Here is a 26,558-nt window from a genome sequence, read left to right as displayed (position 1 = left end):
CGTCAAAGGCACACCTTTCAATGTCCTTATAACCAGTTTCATTTGTATGAGCAACGTTGTTTGATACAAACCGTCGGTTTGCGAAATAACTGATCACATCTAGACCTTTAGTGAGATATTCAAATTCTCCAATGTTCTATGTGGTATTAAAATGTTTAAAACAGATAGATAGACAGAATATCCAATAATATACGAATCACTTCTTTAAATAATCAGTTTTAGGACTTTATATTTTTAATAATTGAAACTATTAAATATTCATTATTAAATTGTCTATTTAATAGTGTAGGTTTCTTATTATAATGATTTGTACTTTAGGAGGTGATGCAGAAATTCAATAGTTTTCCTGCCATTTTCGTTATAAAATTAACGAAACAATATCCACATTATAAAAAAATTGAACAGCCAAAGTAAAGATATATACCTACAGGGTGTAGTTTTTAGAAATATTTTAACCCTTATTGGCATCAAAACAGATTTTGCATAATTTGCCCATTTTCTTGCTCACTGTAGGTATATTTTATCGAAATCTTTGAATGCAGTTCATACTATAAAGGTATTATTCAGAAAAGTGATGGACAGTCTTTCAGTCAGTTCTTATAGCTACAGTGGTTAAGGTAGCTGGGCCCGTCTCAATAATCGAATCGTATTATAAATTTCAAAAGATAACTTCTAAAACTACAGTAAGCGCACCATTTTTTTAGAGTTGGGGTCTAAAAAAAGAGCGGGAGACTGGATGTGGAATCTTTATCCTTAAGCGTTTACAAAATAAATTCATTGGGTATAATATGCCTAGTTTTAAGTATAAGACGACACACTACATACTTAAATAGACTTGTCGACAATAATGCCATGTGTATTACATAATTAGATTGTGCGAAAGTGGGTCTCAATAATTAAACTTCTTTTTCCGCTTAATGCTAGATATGAACTCATAGCTTGGCTAAACCTCAATTGATCAAACACTATGCTATGCAGATTGGTGGGTTCCAATCCAACAACCTTAAAATTTTCGATTTTCGCCATAATACCAGAGACCGCGAATAATCGTTGACTATTACCAAATTGCCACAATCGTAAAGCATTAAGGGAAATGGAGTCACAGTAACAATCTCGCGAGTTATGAACGTAATATGTGAGGTCAATATGTAGTCGGTCGTGTTTCGCCGCACAAATGTTAAAACATTACCATAAATTCAAGCGCACGCGCATTTCCACATATCCGTTTCACGTGAACGCGGATCGTTAGCGGCTATTTTGAAACTGGCTAGAGTAAGATTATTGGACGTCATTGCACAGTGTGTCTCAATACGTATCATACAAGATGATTCGAATTTTAAAGCATTCCCGTATGAATGTTGTTAATTAATAGTTTCAATGCCACCTAGAAAAGAACAGAACACTGTGCTCTTTGAACTCGAACGTAAGAGGGGCTGCTGCCTAACAGATGTTAAAAAATCTACCAATTTGGATGGATATTATAGTGTCTATTATATCCAAAAATACTTTCACGCATGTAAAACCGCGAGCAAATGTTAACATTGCTTGGTGTCATGTTTCCACTTTGAAGTTAATCGAGCCACTCTGCATTGAATTATTGATGTAATTACAAATTATTACAGAGTCAATTTATTAACTGGCTGGGTATTGAATAATACAGGCACCCTTTCATTACATTTGCATACTTAGTTACTCGGAAACTGAGCAAGCTATCAATTGTGAACAATATAATTACTGCTCACCGCGAGGCATCCTATGATTTTTGTAATTTTCTTAATTGATACGTTTTGGGGTCACTGTGAAAGGTAATTTATGTTGGGGAGGAAACTGTTAGATTACATGCATCATACCCCAACAACAACGAATATAATTATTGGAGGATCGTGGCAGTTTATTAAATAATCTTTTCAATTCGTTTAAATTAAATTCAGAATATTAATTGTTTTAGTTGGTTCCTTTGTATCTGTTTGATTAGTTAAAATTGCGCGTTTTTATAGCGAAATGAGAAATTTGTAGCATTTTTATTTTAAGTATAAATATTTGAGCATTATTCATGTTCAAATTTTGTTTTTTGTTATCGCTGCATCGCATTTACTTTAATAATATCACCTAGTTTATTCGTTCTTATTGTTTTTAAGATTTTTGATTATTTAGAGAGATTGTGAGCGAGATATTTTGTAGTTGTAACGATTATATTGTAAGTTTACTGTTGATGATATTCTGATTGTTGTAGAAGACTTTCGTCTAAGTATGGTAAATCTATTTATGCACAGTCGTCTAAGTATGGTAAATCTATTTAATGGATGATGCTGCAAAATTTACCTAATAATTGATTTACTAATAACCAATGAGTAGTACATAGTCGTTTGAAACCATCAGAAGGCTATACCAATTTTCATTATTATAAATATAAAAACAAAACATATATCTTGCATTCCTTACTTAACCAAAAATCATAGTCACAATCATACACATTTTTACCATTTAAAAGTTAAAGAGCTACAAATTCGTCAGTCTATCGTATCAATTTTGTATGCCTTTTATATAGCCAATGACCCTCCGCATTCCATATCTACCACAATTTTATTGCCTTTCATAGATTCACAGTTAATTTAAGAGGAGGCGTACGTGCGTGCGTTGTCGTATCATCTAATGTTTTATTAACATTCTCATTTGTATGCCTTGCATAATGTTACGGATCAAACACCTATGAATCACTGATTCTCATTGTCTCATCAACATCTGGGCCAAACGCATCACGTAATATTGGGGAAACGGCAGTTTTAAAGCAACAGATTTCGGCCAGTGAACAGTACTTTAATTGTTCATGTTTATGTTTGTTATCTTTAACACGTGTTTACGTGACAAAGTTTAGTATTTCGTCATCCATTTTATGTGTTGTAAAAGTAGATTATTACAGGTTGTCGCGTCAGTCTGTCTGACCCGTGCGAGTATAAAGTTATCTCCTTGCTAATTATTACGTAAGAAAGTAAGCGTGTCATAACTGGCTTCATTAACTTGTATCATGATAAAAAAATAAATATTCATAATTTAAACACGGTTATTTAATAGTGCTATCTTCAGTTATGAATTTATTCTGTGGATCTGAATGCAGTTGTCATGATATCCGTATAAATAAAACAATGTTTAGATTTTTTTCTTCCTCGAACGTGAAATAACGTTTAGGCACGGTTATTAATTTCGAAATTAAATGCATCGTATTCGAATACTTGAAGGTCAAAATAAATATTTGTTTTATAAAACCCGTGCTAGCGGAGACCCAGTTTTAGTTAATGTTGTTAATGACTGTGATTAATATCACCTGACATTACATTTGCATTATTGATCTTAAAGGTATTAAGGTAATGCTTCGACCCGATGGTATCCACCTTCCCTCGAGGCATTTCCGTCTAATTGTGCGCGTTCAATTGAGTTTAATTTGTTTCGCACGCTGCAATTCATCAGTTAGCACAAAATGTAGTTGTGGGTGCAACAATCACTCACCCACGCCAGCGTTTTAAACAATGAACCATGAATGAGCTCTAAACGTTCACCATGTATGGTTGATCATCCTACGGGTCGATCTTACTAATTTTATGCTCATATATTTTTAGAATAAATGTACTGGTACTATTCGTTAAGGCGTCATTGTTTTGTTCAATACTAAGTGGGTTGGTAAGAATTAAATGTATCGGAGCCCACACTTGAGTTATCGAATGTTTAACTTATACGTAACAATAATGTTTCTATTTACCCAAGTTTGTTATTCCCCTAACAACATGTCTTTGGTGCCGTGCAACTCGACAGCATAATGCAGATGCTACGAAAACAAAGTTGCATAAAACATTGCGAGACAACACGGCGCTTGTTGGCTGAAACCCGTATTCAAGTTTTGAAATTGGCACACTACTTAGTCTGGCCATAAATACTGTTACACTTAATTATAAAAAAATATTACATTTGAATTTCGAATCTGTCATTTTTATACGATTGTTCATTGTGTTTTCTCATTTTGGCGCCAATACATTGTAAAATATTTTGCGATATTAAAATGGTGTGGGGTGATAAAGAGAACCGAATCGCTGTGATAGCATTACACAAAGTAGGTATGGAGCCAAATGCAATTTTTAAAACTCTCCATACACTTGGTATTAGTAAAATGTTTGTGTACCGGGCTATTAATAGGTACAATGAGACCTCCTCTGTTTGTGACAGAAAAGATCTGGCCGTCCACGTAGTGTTCGTACGAAAAAGGTGGTCAAAGCAGTAAGGGAAAGAATTCGAAGAAATCCTGTCCGAAAGCAAAAGATTTTATCTCGGGAAATGAAGATAGCACCTAGAACCATGTCGCGTATTTTAAAAGATGACTTAGGACTTGCAGCCTATAAGAGACGCACTGGCCATTTCTTAACTGATAATTTAAAGAAGAATAGGGTGGTAAAATCGAAACAACTACTGAAGCGGTACGCAAAGGGAGGTCACAGAAAAATTTTGTTTACGGATGAGAAAATTTTTACAATTGAGCAACATTTTAACAAACAAAATGACCGTATTTATGCTCAAAGCTCTAAGGAAGCTTCCCAATTAGTCGACAGAGTGCAACGTGGACATTATCCGACTTCAGTGATGGTTTGGTGGGGTGTTAGCTATGAAGGAGTGACTGAGCCATATTTTTGTGAAAAGGTATCAAAACATCGGCACAAGTGTATCAAGATACCATTCTTGAGAAGGTAGTTAAGCCCCTTAACATCACCATGTTCAATAACCAAGTATGGTCCTTCCAGCAAGACTCGGCGCCGGGTCATAAAGCTCGGTCCACGCAGTCTTGGTTGGAATCGAACGTTTCGGACTTCATCAGAGCTGAAGACTGGCCGTCGTCTAGTCCCGATCTTAATCCGCTGGATTATGATTTGTGGTCAGTTTTAGAGAGTACAGCTTGCTCTAAACGCCATGATAATTTGGAGTCCCTAAAACAATCTATACGATTGGCAGTGAAGAATTTTCCCATGGAAAGAGTGCGTGCTTCTATTGATAACTGGCCTCATCGTTTAAAGGACTGTATTGCAGCCAATGGAGACCACTTCGAATAAGCTTTTTATATTTTTAATTGTTTTATATTTATGTATTAAACTGACACACTGTAAAAGTAATAAATGTTATTTGCAGTTAACAATTTTCTTTTTTCTTTATTACAATATTTATGGCAAGACTAGGTACTTTTCAACCAAGAAAGCAATTTAAGCTTTATTTCAGCATTGGCGTGATGAATTGTTAAGTTTAATTATTCTCTTGTATTTAATTGTTTGTTCTTAGTTAGAATGAGAGTGCATTAATAATGTCTACAACCTCTTTACTTAACTCATACTTCTAATATCCAAATTTCCATTAAAAGAGCACATCACTTTCGATTAAAAAAAATAAAATATCATATTGAAGCCAAAGCAATTTTAGATCCGCCCAACAAAATACAATAAATGACAAACTTAAACCAATACGACAGGACAATAAATCTGTAATAGGGATTATCTAGCTTACGTGTCTAATTAGACAGTTTGGTAGTATTGGGCGCACGTGGACGTTTACGTGCAACTACCTCCCGTGTGGAACGTGATGTTTTGTACGGACCGATAACGTGAGGGGTTCACCTTTCAAACGCAGCCGATTAGCCTCACTAACAGCTCACAATATGTGGACACGTTGTTGGGAAACCTATTGGAATGTAATCTATATATATAAAAATGAATTGCTGTTCGTTAGTCTCGCTAAAACTCGAGAACGGCTGAACGGATTTATCTTATCTTGGTCTTGAATTATTCGTGGAGGTCTAGGGAAGGTTTAAAAGGTGAGAAAAATTCGAATAATTGCCGGGAAAATCCTCAAAACAGCAAATTTCTATTTCCCATACAAACGTTTTCTAACTAATACGTAGAGTCAATTTGAGCTTTATTGCTATTGTATAAAGTTCACTGTTGTCTAAGCAATGTAAGTGTGTTCCTAACATCAAAGCAGTGTGCGTTGGAGCACAGAATATAATAATGTAATGTCGCGTTCTGAAACTCAACAAAAGTGATATCGCGGACCCGACTAAATTGAACAGTCACAAAATTTAATATATCATTAGTTATTTGGTTGGCTTCACGATATTATTTCTTTTGTTTTACTTTAAAATGCATGTTTTCGGTATGGACAATTTTTGAGCTACTTTTGCATATCTATACTTATAATAAATCTGTAGAAAGGTCAATTCTGTACATGAAATATATTTCCAAAATAACTGGGGGTGATTAGGGATCGATACTGATGCCAAAAATGCAATTAGTAAAATTTTTGTCTGTCTGTCTGTATAACCGTTATAGAAACAAAAACTACTCGACGGATTTTAACTTAACTTGATACAATTATTTTTCATACTCCTGAGCTGGTTATAGTATACTTTTCATCACGCTACAATTAATAGGAGCATAGCAGTGATGGAAAATGTTGGGAAAACGGGAGAAGTTACTCCATTTTTAAGCTTCCGTCATTTCGTGTGCAACCTTAATGGTTAAAAGTTCCTTCGATTTCACCAGGATCCCATCATCAGACCCTGACCGGACAATCGGACCACCTGCATACCACCATAAATTAAAAAAACATCCCGACAAATTGAGCACCTTCTCCATTTTTGAAACCCGAAATCCACGCGGGCGAAGCTGCGGGCGGAAGCTAGTCATTAATATATTGACAATAACGAAGTTAATACATGTTTAGTAATACAGTGCTTAGAATTAAGATAAAATTCCTATGAAGAAGGGAAAGCTACTTACTCTTCATTTTATATCATTAAAAACATTAGTGTACGTTAAGCTAAAACTGAAAACAATCTTTGTCTCTTCGTCATCATTGTATTGAAGGATAACCAAAGTGGTATACAATGTGAACCAAGAAGCAGTTGTGTTTACTATAATCCCGATCAGTGAATTATTACGAATCTGCTCAGAAATTCTTCTCTATTTTCCCGTAGGCTGGGGAAACTTGGTTTGAGGGGAGTTGGCTTTTCAGTTCATGCTTGCAACGTAGTACTGAAGATTAACATGACGAACTCTTGTTAAAAACGAACATGAACGGGCTTCAATCACCTGTCAAAACTGATCCCTTGCTTTTTTGACTTTATGTTATGCATCGTTAGAATTTCGTCCTACGGAGTCCAACATTCAAGTAGTCAATATAAATTATTGTACTCATACAAAATTACAAACACACACATGTCTAGGTACACTGCAACTGACATATACACTACTACTTCTACTACTACTACCCACCTATTTTTATCACGTTCACACACTTATTATGTCAAAGGCATAGCCTTCTACGGCAAAATAGTACATATAATAAAAGTGAATTAAGTATTTAGCTTACGTGCACGTTTGTGAGAATTGGGCTGTTTTTGCACTTTTGGAAACATTAAATTGCAAAATAGTGTTTGTGTGTGCCAATAGCATTGTTCTTGATAAAGTATGTACGGTTTGACATAGCAAAAACATGTTCAAATCACTTGTCTACAAAACAATAGAGATTTCTGGTTTCTCAGTAACTTTTGTTCTCGTTTGTAATGGCTTACTTTTAATATTTATATTTCGATTTAAACAAAATTTATGGTGTTAAAGCAAATTTTGTTTAATGTAAAGTAGACGATATGATCAATTTTAGATATTGCGCACAGATAGAATCGATTATATAGACGATAGGTAATTCATAGAAGGAAAAGAGTGTAGACAAAAATAGCTTGACCTTTTTACATATCCGACTCTAGACAATGCTATATTAAGGCGCGAATAAACTATTTAAATCACTGGATCTATTTCTAAAATAAGGTATCTGGGGTGTTATTGGAATTCTATTTAATCTTCACATTTCGACGTCCCACGCATACTTATTGTCGACAGGTTTTTGCTGTAAATTGAACAATGCTTATCGCCTAAATGTGGAATTCCAAGCCAAATTTTGTTTCGTTAATGCAAGTTTTATTACAGCTGCTTAAAACAGTATGAATAAGTATATAAAACATTCAATATTGTTGTACTTATAAAATCGTAAGTAAATAAAAACTCGTCGTAAAAAGTTAAGTTTTTGTTGTCGTTAATCTAATTTATTTGTGGTTGTAAAACTCAGAGAGTCGTTTGTAAACAATATTTGTAACGTAATTTAATGATTCTGTGCCGCAAGATGTCGCTTTATTTTGGTCAAGGAAATGCTCGGGGATGTACCGCATTGGGGTGATATCGCTATTTGTCTTACCACCTATACTGCCATGCTAAACTCAAAAGTGATATCTCAAAAATAACAAAATCTTGGTTTTTATGTTAGCTTAAAGAAATACCCATCCAATGAACTTACCTAAGTAACGATATCTTGTTTGGAACTTGTTAAAAATAACCTTAAAGAGTTTATCTATCTCAGTTTTACATACAAAACTATATTTACAAAATTACGATTATCTCGAAACAAGGTTTCCCTGACATACCGCTTTTGCGCTTAGCACGGCAGTATAGCTGCAGCAAATATCTGATATATCTTTTTTTCTATACACGAGTATGAACATATCTTATTCTTATAGACCAGCATTTAATAAGTCTTACTTACTCTTAAATTTAGAAAAATAAGTATACCTAACTCGAAATACGATATCGATTTTAGCAATAACATTTTTTAAGACTTTGTACGATACATATTGTTTGACTTTGTATAGTAAGTTCTGAAGCGCGTCAGTTGGGCGGAGCCACCACGCTCCATGGTCGGCTGGCATGCGGGCCTTTTCCGTAATGCGTGCACCAGTTTCCAACCAAAACGCAAGTTGTATACATTATACAGGACTACATTATTGAATAATGTATTGGCATATACCTGTGCTGTTCCGTACTTTTATTTATTTATTTTTCAAAATAATTGCTAAGTATCTACATAATTCACTTTAACTATGATGCTCAAACTACGCTTTTTTCTGTATCATGCAGGCAAAGTTTGTCATTTCAGATATTTGAATATATCTTAAATAAAAAATTATAATATATTTGATTATGGTGATTGATATTTATTAGAGTAAAGCTAAAAACTGTAAGTAGGTTTTGGATTCTAAAATAGGCACCTAAAACGTTTCTTCGCTTCGCTAACTTATTAATTCTTATACTTACATATTATAAAATCATACCATCGAAAAAGGAATTATCACCTGACATAATATATTCATATAATACTAATAAATAGAGTTTTATATTACTTCAGTCGTTCACATAAGTTAGTACTGCGCCAACATATTTCTAGAAAAATCACAAACTAAAGTTTACAATTTCTACGCAACTTTGTACTCAAGTATGGTTTCTCATTGTCTTCATTTTAGATTATGTTTTTAAGTTACATCTTTATTTATTTATTTAGAACTAGCAAGTGTGTTACCATTAAATAGCTTTCAAAACCTTATTTCACAACATGACCTTAGTTAAAACCAATGTACTTTGGTTTTCTTTGGTTAGATTGCTTAAAATTGTATTTATAGCGAACGAGTTTTTTTCGGAGTAAAGTCGAGGTTGTATTTCTTAATTAGTATTAACCTCAGAAAATATTTTTTATAGTCAAATGGTCCACACAGTTGCTATATAAATTTGGTATTTTCACCTGATTAATTACCAAAACATATACAAATTAATAATACAATTTGAAACATTTTACCTTGGTCATTCGAAACGTAATTAATGAGTAATAAATACAAATGCGTAAAAAATATTTATAAAAACCAGATTACCATTCGCAGTTAAATGATTAACTCTCTTAACTAGATCGTTCTTAACGTGATTTAATTTGTTTACTATTGCGAATGTTAATTTTGTGAAAGCCGTTTAGTGGAACAATTCGTAACATTGGAGATTATTTTCCCTCGCGCGGGCTCACGTTTCCTCGATGAAAGTACTCATGATACACACATTTTTGCATGCACAATAGTCAATTGGGCTACATGCAACACTACAAATGCTTTCCAGCCTGTTTTGGTGTTGGCTTGTTGGTTTTTTAGTACATCGGTGTGGACGTAATCAATTGTAGATGTCGTATCAATTTCATACATTAAATCAAACGTGTATCGTTTTGTTTGTTAACATTAGAATTGATATCACATAACTATATAGTGTGATTATGATTGATTTCTTTATTTAAGTTATATAAATCTTTTTGCTCATTTTTTTTTGCTGTTCGCAAATAAGATTTTGAATGTGCTGCGTCGCACACAAAATTTGTCATTGTTGACTAAGTGCTCTATTATAGTCTTACATAAGTTATAATAGTAACCATGTCACCTTTATGATTGAATTTTGATAATATTTCGTGACTTCGACTCGAATCACAAAGGTTTTATAATATAATATCAAATTTGTCTTCCCAACAAGAAAACCCCGAATGGAATAGTGAAAGCAGATATTCCGCTATTGGTTTGCGTTCCTCCGAGTTTCTTTTATTTATTGCCAAGTGTCAACAGTTTGCCAATATCTAATTTAGTTTTGGTTGTGATCGTCAATTGTTCTCGGTCGCCGCTCCAGCCTCCGACTGCCTAAGGCCATGGTATATTGAAAGATTTACGTACTTGTATTTCAGACTACACCGGGTTTGAATTATTTATTGAATAGGTACTACAAAGTAAATTTTAACGCTACACATGGTAAAAAGTTATTCCATTAAAAGTAATAAATCAAACGAGTATGTCAATGCATGTCACAAAAACATAATATTTTGCAGGTAGTTAAAAGAAATGTATCCGTTCATTTAATTTATATCAAACTGAATTGATAAAATCTTAATTGAAGGTTTGTTCTAAACCAATACGGCGAATTTTAAAATATCAATAAATATATCATTTATCAACATTTTATCCAGCTCGTCTGACGTCTCGGTCTTATATTTTCTAATGAACCATTTATCTGTAAACTTATAATGTTAATTGAGACCGGAACACTAATTCATGACTGTCGTACATTTTCCGATCTAATGAAGACTTAATAAGGATACTAACAGTGAGCAAAAACTTAACTTAACTTTCTTGATCATACTTACATCAAGTGAAATCTATCTTTTTCTTAAGATTTATAAATTGTGAAATAATTGAACTAACAGTATATTATTTAAAAATATAAACTTGAAATTTGATTTTAAATAATATTTTCCTTCTATTGTTAGAGGAGCCTGTTGCTAAATACCTTCTCTGTCAGTCTCTCTAGGGCCTTACGTGTTTTAATTAATCGAAAGTAGGGAGTTTACTCGAATATACAATGTATTACCATTTAATTTACTTTAATGTAGGTATTTGTACAATAATTTACGTTCATAGTACATACATAACCCAAGCACCTGTACCCCACGTCAATAAAATTGAATCTAGTGCGCATTTATCACTCCGATTGAGTCATGTATTTGCCTCAGAGCGTTTGCCGTTCGGTAGTTATTTTACAATTACCTTTTTTCGTCCAGTGCGGTATTAAGTTTTTGCGTCTATCCACATAGGCGAATGATATACGTGTCCCATTTAAACTCGCCAGTCGGATGACTGTGCTTATTATCGCGTGTCGCAGAGCTATTATGCCTCTCGCCACGCACAATCACAGCTGATATTATAAAATTGTGTGTCAAATCCTATACGTATGAAATATTAATTCATTCGTACTCCTTCTGCGTTCGCATGACTGGCCCGTGCAAATTATAGACGAATTTGTACATGTTGATTGTTGGTAGTTGGTACATGTACCCACTAATGTTATTACGCGTAATACTAGAGCGTGCACGATTTAAACGTAGAAAAATTATACGTAACTGTAAAGTCGCACGTATATTATTAAAACGGTTCACTTATGCAAGTGACATAAAATATTATATAGAAAACACGAGGGAAATGCCGTGAGATTGCGTTCCCGCAAATATTTGATTGACTCTTCGACGCTTCCGACTGATGTGACACGAAAATGTGTTGCGAAATCGGTAATGACAAAACACATTCTTCATAAACGTTGTGTCAGTCGTTACTTAACGCTTTATGTATTTTGCATTTATATTTATAGCATTTGCAGCATTGCCAATCGCCGATACCAGATGGCAACTGCTTCGCAAAATGCACACCTCTGATGAAATTACGTTTCTAATGATGCCTTGGTAAGGAGACGACAAAGAAAATTTCTTTAATATTTCTTGCTAGTATTACGGTGCACCACGCATGACTGGTTTCACTGGGGCTTCTGTTATTAAAATGGAAACTTATCCTGTGAGAAAAAACTTTCGATTACCTTGACGGAGTCCTTTCTTGACGTACGCGTTCCAATACCGTTATTTAATTAGCACATCGCTGCATGTTCGCGTGTGTGTAATCCGCTCCATGATTAGAACTTATCAGAATGCAATTTTTTTCAATTTACCTATAAACTTTAATGAGTTTTTAAAATGAATTATTTATCAATGGAGTTGGATAAATAATATTCGTCGGTTATAAGTTTCTACACAATTAAATATAAATAATGCATACGCCTATTAAAATTATTATTAAAATTAAAATTTATCGTTATCAGCTTGGGTACCAACATAGACCTACATTCGAGTGGTAGACTTGGTTTGGTTTACTCGTAAGTTATTGCATTTTATTTATGCACTGAAACTTTTATAGTAACATCTTTGAGCAAGTAATGCGGGCAACGCGCATAGAATGTTTAACATTTCAAAGCGATTGAAAAACGGTAACTGTTTGCGGTTTTGTTGACGTGGTGTAATCTCAAAATGTTAAGCAAATGTTTAAATATAATAAAATCGAAGCGGGTCGATGTCTGTACGTTTTTAATGTTGAAGAAAAATTAATATGGAGGATCTTTATTTGAGGAAGAGAAGCTAAAACAACAGTTTTTTGATTTTTTGTCTGTCTGTATGTTTGTACACGTATCACGCGAAAACGACTGCATGGAATTGAATGCAGTTTCCTCCGATGTATGTAAAAAAAAAGAAATTACAATATTAAAATAGTCCTATTTTATTTTAATCAACTTCTATTTCTTAATGACGTATCAATTCATTTATGCGTAGGTGAAAGTTATTTAATTCTAAGAACTTCAAGATAATTATAAAAATGCCCATTATAAGCAATAACTTTGTGCTTAATTTTATTTGAATATATTTTATCCAAAAAATAGACAGTGCATGAAAATAAACAACTTCACGATTCGCTACGCAAGTATTACAACGGTATTATTTTTATTTAAAGTTTCTTTCAACTAATAAAAATAAAGAGATGATATTTTTAGATTTCATAAGATATTATTTTCACAATAGCCGCGATAGAGTTAATGGGCAAAACATTATTTCACCAAGTGAATGGAAGGATTGATACTGTGACTAATGTCAGTTGGTTTTTAGTCATTAAAAAACTATTAACATATCAAATTGTAGCGTTGATGACGGAAAGTGATTACATCCGTCATCCGTGTATCATCACGAGTAGAAGCTCTAAAGTGTACAAGTCTTCGATTAAACAGTTTCTTGAACTTAAATGAATGAAAGTCGGACGTCATGAATCACAGAACTAAACAGTTTGGTTTAAAAATATCGTATCTCTTTTAAAACTTATTACCTTAAAATATAAACAATTCGGAAGCGGATTAGCGTTTTTAAACACAGCTAGAGACGAAAATGCCTTAAAACTGCCATATTACCAAGATTTAGGAAGTCTGTCTACATTCTAAATTAGGTACGCACCTGTATCGCCCATTCATAATAATCCATCATAATATTATTAGACATGTTACTTTATACTCGTCTGTTTAACCAAACATGATTGCACATTACGGATGTGAAAATGATATAGATTAAAATAAAAGTAATTTTCTACGATGGTCAGATCATAAACGACGTGATATTATTAAACGAAAATAACTCGTCGCCAATTGTGCCTCGAGGCAATGTCTCTCACCTACACAATTACACTGCAAATATTACTTTATATTTTTCGTTGTTATTTGTTTTTGTTAATTTTACAGTTTCGCTTTCCATTCTCTGTGAACTTTTGTTTTTGTTTTATTTCCGACTGCGTACAATGGGCCGGACTAAAACTGTGCAATTTGGTCATCTGTACCTTCTTATTTTATCTGGCTTGTTTTAATATAATCAATTTAAAACTTATTATTTATCGTTGGGAAATATTTTTAAACATACCTAATAGAAACGATTATATTCTAAATAACTCTTAGTTTGTAGTCAGGACTGTCTTTTGATAAATGAACCTAAATTCAATGACCAGTCGAAGCAGATTAGAAGTTGTTCTTTGTTTTTAAATTTAATGCTTAACCTAAAACCATCCCATCTACAGCAAGCATATCGTGTTGCCATTAGACTAGACAAGTGAATTAAATAAGTTCCTATTCACTGTAAATTAAATATAATTATCTCACGCGAACGTGATCACACGTGAAATAGGAAACGAATCACAGCTAGCATTCTCGGCGTCCTATTAGGCAAGTGACCGGATCTCGTATAATAATTTTCCGCTGTATTGTTTGTCTTAAACATCCTTGTGCTTATTCACATCACATGTAACCGCGTTGAAATTTATTATAATAGTTTAACTTACGAGTAGCTAACTAAATGGGGCACTTTAATTAAAAAATCTTAAAATAATTTAATTTCTACATACATTTGTGTTTTGAAAATTTTAATTGGACATGACTTTATTGGAACTATTCGTACATAATGATATTTTATATTTACGCGAATGTTAGACATTACACGAGGTCAGTTCACCCCGTGACCACGAAGGCTGCAAAGTCTTCGAAACGTCTGGAGAAAATTACAATGTAAAAAGTGCGTTGAAATCCATAAAATAGTTTTATTTTAATGACTATTCGTACATATAAACATAAATTCGGATGAGGGTTTGCTCGCATGGTGTAGTTTGTCGGTTTTCCTTGAAGAATGGCGTATTTTCAAAATGAGATGAATACAAAAACATGTTGGGCCACTTTTGTTAAATGCTAGATCCACTGCTTTGTTATACCCACTTTTAAAAATGCTATAGTTTGGTAATATAGTCCTTGTTTATTAAGGAATCTGGCTGTCCTTAGGTCGTCGTTTGTGTTGCTTGCTCATCTTAACAATCCCTTTCACCGTTTGATCACGAATATAAACGTATAAATGCAATAAACATGTTTAAACTTCGAAACTAAGTTCGTCGTGATGTTAAGTTCTGTTGTACTTTAGAAAGACAAATGCAAAATATGCAATATGCATACCTACAAATTATTACTTGAGTTTAATTAAGTATGTGTAAATAAACATGTCTATAATTTTTTAATTAGATAATATAAAATAATGAATGTACAATGTGCGTCTAGTTACTAAATAGACGATAATTATAATAGCAGAGCTACATACCAACTTGCAGTAGCGAAGCGTCCATACAACTCAGATTCCTACTGGCTTCCCTTTTAGGTTTATTTACGTTTGTCTTAGTTTATGTTTTTTGTTAAATTAGCTGTTAACTAAGGCAAATTGTTTTTGCCTCGAGTTACCTTTTGAAAAATTTCACCCTTCTCGACTGCCAACTTATAACATTTTTAGAGATTTATAAAACAATTTTTGATGTCTGTTCAAAATTTGATAATTAATTTATTAATCTATCACATTTTTTTATTTAAATTCACCTTTGGCAGCGAGGCTCTGGATAAAATAGAACAATTTATATTTATCCCAGGTTGTCTAGACAGATTCTGTGGCCTCAGGGGGGTGTGACGACTTTGATACAAGTTTCGATATTCATGCTGAACAAATATTTGTATCGGGAAATTTTTATTCGGATCCGAATGTCCTGTGGCGTCCATCGACAATATAGCCGATCCTTCCGACCCATTCAAGTAGTGAACCAAACTGGCTACAACACGGTTTATAAACTAGGAAAAGTTTTAATAAATAAATAGTAAATTTCTAGCTAACGGTATAGGCATGATAATGTAATCCGAGCGTTACCATGTGAGCGGCAAATTAAATGTACAAACGTGGTATGTACGTGCGTGGCATTCATATTTTAGCATTTCGGTGCGAGCGCGTTAAGAAATTGGGGCACGCCGCTGAATGTGCTAGACAATAAAATTATGCTCGAATTTTGTGTTTACATCCCGCCTAGAGGGCACTGGAATGGATTTTACGAGACACTTTGACACAACAAATGTTTATGAAGGCAATGTTTAGTTAGTACCACAAATGGCGGCAAGTTTTAATTGCAGATGAATAGTTAAACGAATATTTGTAAAACGAAGAGGCAAGTACAAGCACAAGGTATTTTGGCACTGCATTTACCACATTGTGTACCAGAATACCATGTATATACAATATCATTATGTAACTGTATTTAATCAATATTGACATGCCTTATAATATTCTATACGGAATACAAAAGTGATGTATGTCATTTTCGAATTATTATGAAATTGTTCAACGCATAACAAACCCGGTGATTTATCAATCCTTGTCAAATTCTGACGGTTGTATCGTTGTAAACTTTAATTGTGATGGAAATTTACTTTTAATATTTTTTACTAACACTTTATTCTGTGGTAGAAACTAGAAACGTGAGGTCGCGATTTCAATTCCTGCGAGGTTAAATATTGGTTCCGCATTTTGATGTGGTACTAAAGTCGCACGCAAGTTTGTACACATAAAATTCAAGTAAGTACGAAATACAAGATCAAAATTCAAGTCTTATGTAAGATTAAACGACTGTTGGGGTTTTTTTTTTAAATTTAAAAAAAAACATGTACTGAATAGTACTTTAGTACCAAGTTGGAAAAAGGCGTTTGCTGTGGTTAGTGGTATCAGACTACATGTGTAGAAAGTAAAGTTTTGCGCAGACATTTGCTATGTCATAACATAATTTTGAATACGATAAGAGGCAGAAACACGGGTTATTATTTTATAACAAATTCCAGTTAGATTCAACATTACGGAAATGTTAGAATCAAAGATGCGCATCGGCCTTGCATAAGGTGTGCCATTGAAATTACGGAAAATGATCTTGTTATTTATTTATGACTCGTATTGCGTTACACTTTATTCTATATGGACATATACATATAACGCGGTGAGAACTGAGAAGTCATATTATGTAGCGTCGAACTGTACCATATAAGTCATTACTAGTCACTACACCCGTGTAAGATGGAAGGCGAAGTCTTTATTTTTCATCAATCTACATAATTTTGTCAACCTTAGTGTAGGGTCTGTTGAGTCAGCAGTAAACCGATAAGTTGCAAGGTCAAAATTATTATCTTTGTGACATTTTGCAAAATCGAAAGCACTTATTAATCACGGCATACACAAGACTTAAGATATATTAATTAGTAAGTTTCGCTAGCAGTTCCGCCCGAGTGAAAAAGTTTATCAGAGATAAAAATTAGCCTAGGTCCTCCCCAGAGTCTCAAATTATCTCCATACCAAATTTCATCTAAACCGGTTCAGTGGGTCAGCCATGAAAGCGTGACAGACGGAGTTAGTTACTTTTGCATTTATAATATAAGTACGGATGTATAAAAAATCATAATTTTACTATTCTTACATTAATATGACTCTTAACTTAAGATTACTCTTGACTTTGAGATCAACTAATAAGCAGGTATTGGGTTATGATGGAAAATCAAAAACAATAATTGTTGTCGCGACGAGCTAGTCGAATATTAATAGGTATTTTAGTAGCTATTTTATACCAATTACCCAATTACATTTAAAAGTTTCAGACAATTTATACATTATCAAGTCTTAATTAGAAATTTGATCAAACCCTATGTTTATTATATCTCTGCGACAGATATCGGTGGGCATAACTTGTATGCGCTAACAGTCCTTCCAGGCCAGACAATGCAGCACAATTATTGCGTCAGTGGCTCAGATACGCATCTGTCGTCATCGCTCATGTTTATGAAAGTGTCATTACTCGACGCACGTGTGTACCACTCCGTAATTTGCATATTGTTGCGTCTCGGCGAGTGAAAATAAACAATCAGTAGATCCGGCACTTTCGTCAAATGGTGCGAATACCGCACCGGCGGACGCAGCTCAGCGGCTCGGTATCATGAGGTATTAGTGCTTTTATAACGGTCGGCGCTAACGAGATGTAGACACGGCCTTGTGACGCAACATGGAAGAAAGTGAAACTAAGAAATCGCCACCAAAACGTGGTGTCATTGAATGAAGAACACCGTAGTCGGCCGCGACCATAGCGGTGCGCGCGGCCGTTTGTCAACGAGTCGCGGACTTGTGGGCGCCACCGCCACGCCACCGCCGCGCCGCCTGCGAACCACACTTTCACGTCGCCATTGTAAACACCGCCGGCTTCCGTTAATTCCTTAGTGCTTAATAATTATTTGATTACTTTAATACGTCTGATAAGTTTTATACGCCTACATAAACTCTTGTTTTCTCGATATATAGATACGATTGTAATATTCAAGGGCTTTTGTGATTTACGGTATATTTGCGGCTGCGACCAAGCAACAACATAGCGTTATTCTGCTTTCTCACTAGAGGAGTAAAATATGATAAAAATACTTACTACAATATCACATGAGTTGTCGCTACTTAAATTGATAGGAAGCATTGTTTGCTTGCTGGATATGTTGTGGGCAAAGTGAGAATTATATATCTTGTTCATTTGAACCGTTTATTTTGATTGAAAAATTGCAATTGGTTATTGTAGTTATATCATGTTATTTTTCGAGAATGTATTAAACTGATTACGTGAATCATTCAACAAACTGATAACACCCTTAATATGAAAACCTTGGTTAGTTTTGATAATACATTGAATTAGGTAATCCATCACGCTTATATAATATTTATTTCTTGTCATTTTGTCAAAACAATTTGTCTACACGGCTAGCGTAAGGAGTAATTTTTTAGATTTTTTTACATAAAAGAAAATCTATTATAAACAATGGGATTCAAAACCCGCGCTGGTAAACGAACAAATAATTAATAATAATAATATTAGCCATGTATTACATACTGTCCCACTGCTGGCCACGGCCCTCTTCTACTACTGCCTCTTCACCACGCTGGCCTAGTGCGGATTGGTAGACTTCACACACCCTCGAAAATTCCTATAGAGAATTTCGCAGGTATGCAGGTTTCCTCACGATGTTTTCTTCGCCGTTAAATTGAACAAACAAATTGGTCACTTGATATTGAATGACATCATCATGGTTGTACCGCTGTCCGTAAAAAAAGGAATAGAAAATAGAATTGCGAATGAGAGTAGCTTGTTTGGATAAAAGCCTTGTATTTGACGTAGATTTTCTGCGAACCTGGTAAAACGTATTACTCCGGTTGACCGGCGCGTCCTTGCTATCAACAAGAATGGATAAAGGGTTACTACCACTTAATGTATACAAAATAAACGAATATATAATATTTAGGATTCTTTGCTTTATTCTTATCAACTAAACTGTTTTTTAAAATATCTAACATTAACTCTACGCGAAACTAAATATCGCACAGAAACACACTCTTACAACAGCTTACACAAATGCTAGACAAAATAGACGTTAATTTGATATTACTCAAGACATTGAAATTAAAGACAAACTGTTTAACTTGAATGCAAACTTAAACATTAATTCGATCGTGCCGATAATAACAGTTAAGTTTCCAATTTGCGTTTGAAATGAACAATTTTATTGTGAACTACAGTCCAATAACCATTGGACGAGCATCAATTTAGCTTTATGTTACTTTACGAAATATACTTCAAATTTCAAAATGGATGTTTTTACTATTCGTTGAGAAGTTGTTTCTTGCTGAATCGATATATAATACATTGTTGTTCATAAAAGGCAAAACTTAAATAAATAATAATCACATGGTCAATTACATAGTGTATGACCTAACTACAACAATTTTTAGACGCAATAAATTTATCAAAAAATCACATCAAACCAGATACGTAGCAAAACGTTTTAATGTTTAACTGACCGCGTATTAAATGTTTATTCAAAAAGCAATTTAGCAATTGACTTCTCGTTAATGCAACAACGACAAGTACAATGGTGCTGAAGTAAAGGAAGCAACACTTTGACGTCATTGACGGCATGTCCGAGGGCATTCCGCTGTGGCGCAATTAGCCGCCGCGCCGGGCTACATGATAGGTTTTACTTTTCTTCGGTAATATGTCGTCTCTCACTAATCATTTATTACTGCGGATGTTTGTGTGCCCTATGAGACGTCTATGATAATATGTATTAGTTGTATGGGTTGGACATCAGCGTGGAAGGTAGGCCGCAGGTTGTCGTTGATGCTGAAGTCGGCAAATTCAACATAACTGTCCATTCGTCTATGAAGGTTGGACGGTAGTGGTAGATTATTATCTCTGCTAAACAAAAGAAAAAGGTATTAGTTGTATAGATTATTAACAAATATATTAATCACATTTCAGACGGGCGGTGGAGACAGTGCCAGCGGGGGTTCAGGCGGTTCGGGCATGGAGTGTCTCCAACTGCGGTCGCAGCCTGGACCGTTCCATTACCTCATCTCGGAGCAGGCTAAGTCTCTTGTCGCCCTACAGGTAATTATTTTGTATCTTTTTTTTTTGTATTCATTACTTATAAACGGAAAAAATGCGATAAAAGAATTTGTTAGTTGAGGGTATGTAAGACTATTGACTAATTGTTTACAGGAACTCCAGAATGAGGTCGGAGCTTTACTCGAGTTTCGCGACCTCGTCATCGAGACATTCCCGAACTTGCGCTCGAAGATGGCGCCGTCGACGCCCGCCAGCGGCGCGCGCCGCGACTGGGAGCCCGGCGTGCGCGTCCGCCGCAAGCTCGCCGGCGGCGGGCAGGACGCTGCCCGCGCCAAGCCGCAGCCCTCCGTGCAGGACTCCGGCTTCAGCACCGAGACCTCCTGCGGCAAAGACGCGCACTCCTCCGCCTCCGCCTCTGCCTCCGCCACGCGTTCGCGCCCGCTCGAGGACGAGTTGTGGGCGCTGCTCGACGTCATCCAGCGCAAGGGCGGCCGTCTGCGCGACGAGGCCGAGCTGTTGCGCGGCGAGCTGGACGAGCGCACCGACGTCGCCGACGCGCGCCACACCGCCGAGGACGAGTTCGCGCGAGCGCTGTCCGCGGCGGCGTGCGAGCCGCGCGAGCCGTGCGGCACGTGCTGCGGCGAGCTGCAGCGCCTGCGCCACGAGCGCGACCTGCTGCTGGCGCGCGCCGCGCAGCTGGAGGCGGCGCAGGCGGTGCAGGCGGCGCAGGCGGCGGGCGCCACGCCGGGGCGCGCGGCGGCGCCGGGCTCGCCGCTGGGGCGGCTGGACGCGGCGCTGGAGACGCCGGCGCGGCCGCCGCGCGTGCCGACGCCAGACTCCAGGAAGTTCGCGGCGATTCTTCTCGAGAGTAATCCCGTCGAACTTCAGAGACAGCTGCTCACCTCCACGGTGCAGAACCAGGTAACGTAGAACTCCCGCGCCAAGCCCGCGTTGCGCACGCGCCATACCGGGTGACGCGCCCGTTCACCTCAGATTAAAGTGCCAGTGTATCGGTGTTATTTGCGAGATGACTCTGGCCAGGAACGTTAAAAAGATAACCGAGGACTTGTGCCAATCAAAACTGTAGTTCACTAATTACAGAACAAGTGGGGTAACAGGGTACTTGAAGGCAAAGTTGTTATTGCATTAACGACAGGCCGTCCGTCGCGGTGACGTAAACCGCGAGATTACGGATTTTGGCAAAATTACGCGGAACGAAGCTAATGGAGTGTGGAGACCCGCGCACCGACATTAGAAAAAAAAGGCGTCTGATCGGGTACCTCTATTGTTAACCATCTGTGTATTTTCGTTAATGATGCTTTACGTCTTATTTTGTTGGCGTCCTTGCCGCCTGTACTTTAGCACGATTTTGTTACGTCATACTTATTGTACATATTTTTATTTATGCAAATGTAAAATATATAACTAAAAAATTGCGGCCGTGTATGCGTCATGAACCTTGGCCTAAACGAACTGATTGAACACAATAATTTGTGTCGGTGAGCGTTACGTTTTATTTCCTCCTCACAAATGGCCAACTGATATTACGTTTCATGCGCCTGTTGTGAATTGATTTCTATTATTTGTTCTATTTTCGCGTAACTTGTACTATATTTACATAAGCTGCTCATTCGTTAGTAATTTATTTTTCAAAACGTTCTGTAGATATTTATTTATAGCTATATAAATAGCGATGCAAGTTATATACCAACTTATAAACATATGCAATATATGCTTTGTATATATAGCTATTTAGACTGTATAAATTTATACGTAGCACTTTGTCGAAATATTAAACAAATTCAAGCAACACCCATTAGATAGGAAGGGTACGGATCTAGTTTCCAGTCACTATGAAATATGAATACGATGAAAAACCTGTTGTTAAGGCTTTGTAACGTTCCAATTGTATTTAAAGGCTGCCACTGTCCAGAATAAAACACATTATTGTACACTTTGTCGCTTTTTCTCCTCTGTAATATTATTTCATACGCATAATGTAATGCGATAGTATATGAAAATATTTGTTACAAGTAAACGCAGAAACTGCTGAATAGTTTTGGATGAAATTTGTCTGATGGACATCTGTTAAGTGGTTATGGCGTCTGCTAATTTAAAAATATATTTCATAAATATAACTAGAAAAGTAGGTTAATTTGGGATGAGCCTATTAGGATCATTACCCTATATTCAGGTTTTTATTTTATGTTTATGGTAAAGAGAATGTATAGGTTGTTAAAATTTCAAGACGTTCTTATTGCCTATAAATATTTTTTATATTTGTATTATAAACAATATATTGTTGTGTCCTCAGGTATTAAGTGAGCGAATGAAGCGTATACTCGAACAACGCACACTACTGTTGGAGAGGTTGGACCGGGCGCGCGACGTCAACGAGGACCTAAAATTCAGGGTATGTGTTTGTTATGAACTATGGAAGGAGGTACTGTCGAAGTGTAATAATAACCAATTAGTATATCAATTTCCCGTTGTTATTGATATGTAAGAATTGTGATTAGTGATACAGACACTTATCTGAAATATTTTGTTATTGCAGCTCGAGGAGAAGAGCATAGAACTGGAAGGTGCGCGCGCTCGTGTCAGGCAGCTGGAGGGCGCTCGCAGTGACGAGCGGCGCGACGCGCACAGCAGCATGCGCGACATGGAGCCGCTGCCGCTGCCCGACGAGCGGTACGAGCGCCACGAGCGACACGAGCGACTCGAGCGACACGAGCGGCACGAGCGGCTCGAGCGACACGAGCGGCTCGAGCGCAGCGACCGGCTCGACCGCAGCCATCGCAGCGCCGCCAGCGAGCGCAACGACGACGACGAGGACGCGCGCATCAGCGAGACGCCGCGCCGCGGGCGCCCGTCGCGCATCCCGCTGCACACTGCGCATGCGGCGCACAAGGGCGCGGCGCCGCGGCCGCCGCCGAGCAGCGCGCCGCCGCGGCCGCCGTCGGCGCACTCGGCGCACTCGGCGCGGTCGGCGCGGTCGAGCGCGTCGGCGCGGTCGCGCGCGGGCGAGGCGCGGCGCCGGGACGCGCCGGCGGCGGATGCCAAGGTGCGCGCGCGCTCGTTCTGGAACACGTGGTTCTTTAAGGACTCGTAGGGGCCGGCCCCGAGCTAACCCACCGTGTGAGAGTGCACTGCCCGCGTCTCGGTGGCGGTGCGGGGTCGGACGCGACATGCCATTATGTCGACCGTGAGTTTGGTTCAGTTCCGATTTATTTCGCTTGGGCCGCCGGGTTCCCGCGGTGCTTTGTTTGCCGTTTGTTCAGTTCTCTTATTTTTGATGCGTAGAGTAGGCGAGCGCACCCCCCGAGAGCGGTCATTACCGTCACTAACTACCGAAATGTGACGGTATAAAAATCAACCTTGCTTTAGCATTTTTTATTATTTATTGACACTGTAAATGAACAAAAAAAAAACGAAGAACATCATCCGTCGCTTGACGCACACACAGTTGAGCTAGTTTGATTTTTATCCCGCACACTATTGTTCATGTTCACATTATTTTTTAAACATCACATTCCATGTAAAAGTTACCGTTTCTTGGATTATGAATTAAAAGAGTCCCAAAACTTGCCTTTTAAAAATTGTGTAATACCAAATTAATTATAATTATTTATATCCTGTGAAACGGTAACTTTAAAGAAGTTTTATTGGCTTGGGATTTTAACTGTATTTGTTCACATAAATAATTAATAATTTTGTTGTTCATAACTCATTGTAACTACACTGATGTGTCTAAAATCCTTTCAACAATGTGTTTAATTTTGCAATTTTGATATGTTTATAGAAATTGTAAGTAAAAGTGGTAAGTGCGATGTGGATTTGCCTTTAACCATAATAGAATATGGTTCATTAATTTTGTTGCCTTAGCAGTTTATTAGAAATACATACCATAACTATTGTAATTTCATTTGGTTGTTAAGTTCTATTATAATTTTATTTTTACTGACATAGTGGCATAATGGCAAACCAATGGAATGAGCACCGTAACACAACGACCAATGCTCTCACATGGCCGTAGACTATACTGAAGTCGTTCACGAGTAGATATTACTTATCATTAGTACGAGAGAGTAGCGTTTGATGCACGGATGTTCAGTCGACAGTATCGAGCCTGACACACATTCATTGAAGATACACGCGATTATATTTCGATCACACAACATACTTTGCACCGAATGCATCTCTGTACGCATCAGTGTCTACACTCGCCGGTCGCAATTTGCAAACATTTCCAAAAGCGTCGAGGAGCAAGTGACAACGAGCGTCGGTACTGATGCGTGCGGGACCGCAGCGCGGGACCCGGCACTCCGCCCGCTTCCGCCAGTAACCGCCGGGACTTTCGACAGACTACCGAACAAGCCTCGGAGGGTCACAGTTCAGATTGGGAGCGCTACCGCGACTCGTCGCTGGCCGCCGCCGCCGAGTACGTGAGCCGCGTGTCGCGCCTGGCGCCGCTCGTGCAGCTCGCGCCGCTCCCGCCACTCGCGCCACTCGCGCCACTCGCGCCGCTCGCGCCACTCGCCGTGCGCTCCCGGCCGCTGCCGCTGGCGCCGCGCGCCTACTCGCCGCCGCTGCCGCTCGCCGCGGAGCTGGCGCGCTCGCTGCTGTACGACAACTCGCTCGACGACGCGCCGTCACCGGACTCCTTGTGGAACGGCAAGCCACAACAGTATTTTGAAAGCATCAACTGCGCGGACGCAGACGCTGACGCCGCCGATGACGACTATGACAGCGACTCGCTCGCGCCGTAAGAACATGCAAGATAACATGGCATCATATTACCCTTCGTTAAAAGTGGTTTCTGTGACATTCCAAGTTTTAAAAAACGCTTTTAGGAGTAACTTAGTGGTCTGTGATATGTGTCACCGATTTTGGATGTTATCGCTATGGTCCCCCCCGCGCCGGACTACACGCGCCTACATTACTCGTCTCCTGTGTTAGTTAATGTCGCAGTTAGTCATATGTGAAAAAAAATATATAGCAATTTTTAATGGTCTCTATTATGATTTGTATTCTATCAAATAAGCGTAAAAAAGTAATCAAATGTTTAATTTAAATGTAATAAAAAGAATTTATCGATTGAGTTATGTTGTGAATGATGAAAAGTATATACATGCTGTCTTATATAATCGGTTGCGATGTTCCATAAATGATGTGCAAACAATGGTAGCTATTTATCCTAAATATTGTCATTCCTGAGCCTGCATGGGCAGACTGTAACTTATACATAGAGTGAGAGCTTGGGACGACTGTAGTAAGGCTGTGAAACGTTGATGCGTGTCCGAAGTTGTTTCTGCTGTATATGTAGCGTGGAATAAATGTAAAACATTATATCTTGTTCACACGGTGAATCTATCGATGTGGCATAACTGTTTAGTAGCGTACTTGTTGAATAATATTCAAACGTCCAGTGCTGAACGTCCTGATGCCACAACGCATGACTGCCTTTCTGTTATAAGATTATTGAGAATTAGTTTGTTTAATTAGTGTTAAACATTTTCATACGGCAGAGCTCGGTAACAAATAGTAGGAGACTGATTTTGTATAAATAAATATGAAAAAGATAGTGATATTTCAAGGTAGGGTCACTCCATACAAAACCCTTATTTGTAATTTCTTTTTTTATATTAATTCTTATGTAAAAAGATAAGGCTACTAAGTTAACTACTAGGTAGGTATCAATTAATATTCCAACTCTTAAATATATAATGACTGTATTGTATGTAAAGTTAGATATGTAATAACTAAGTATTTAAGTCAACTGTTTATTGTACAGCTTTCATTCACGCTACTAGGAATTGTACATTTTAAGCCACTATCTACCTATTGTTAAGATACTCATAAAATTATCTAGTTGACTTGAATCTAGTTGATGACTTGTGTAAAGTTGTACAGAAATCATATCATTATTATATACAAATTATTCAAATAAATTGTTCAATCCATTAGTGAGTTTTATTTCAAATTAAATCACCAGTTTGGTTTA

The 26,558-nt window shown here is 37.1% G+C and overlaps 1 protein-coding gene across 1 annotated transcript in view; it reads left to right on the top strand.

The window, feature by feature from the left end:
• The window catches only part of LOC115440642 (actin cytoskeleton-regulatory complex protein pan1), an 81,822-nt gene extending 55,305 nt beyond the window's left edge, over positions 1–26,517 (top strand). Inside the window, exons 2-5 of the mRNA XM_030165036.2 lie at positions 20,468–20,596; positions 20,708–21,475; positions 22,869–22,967; positions 23,112–26,517. Of these exons, the coding sequence (XP_030020896.2) occupies positions 20,468–20,596; positions 20,708–21,475; positions 22,869–22,967; positions 23,112–23,666 (1,551 nt within the window). The 3' untranslated portion in view covers positions 23,667–26,517. The remainder of the gene's footprint in view (positions 1–20,467; positions 20,597–20,707; positions 21,476–22,868; positions 22,968–23,111) is intronic.
• The last annotated feature ends 41 nt before the right edge of the window (positions 26,518–26,558 follow it).

The sequence above is a fragment of the Manduca sexta genome, chromosome 24 (genome assembly GCF_014839805.1).
Source record: "Manduca sexta isolate Smith_Timp_Sample1 chromosome 24, JHU_Msex_v1.0, whole genome shotgun sequence".
NCBI classification, from domain to species: Eukaryota; Metazoa; Arthropoda; class Insecta; order Lepidoptera; family Sphingidae; genus Manduca; species Manduca sexta.
Note: the sequence above shows the minus strand (reverse complement) of the source record. Positions and strands in the feature narration are given on the sequence as shown.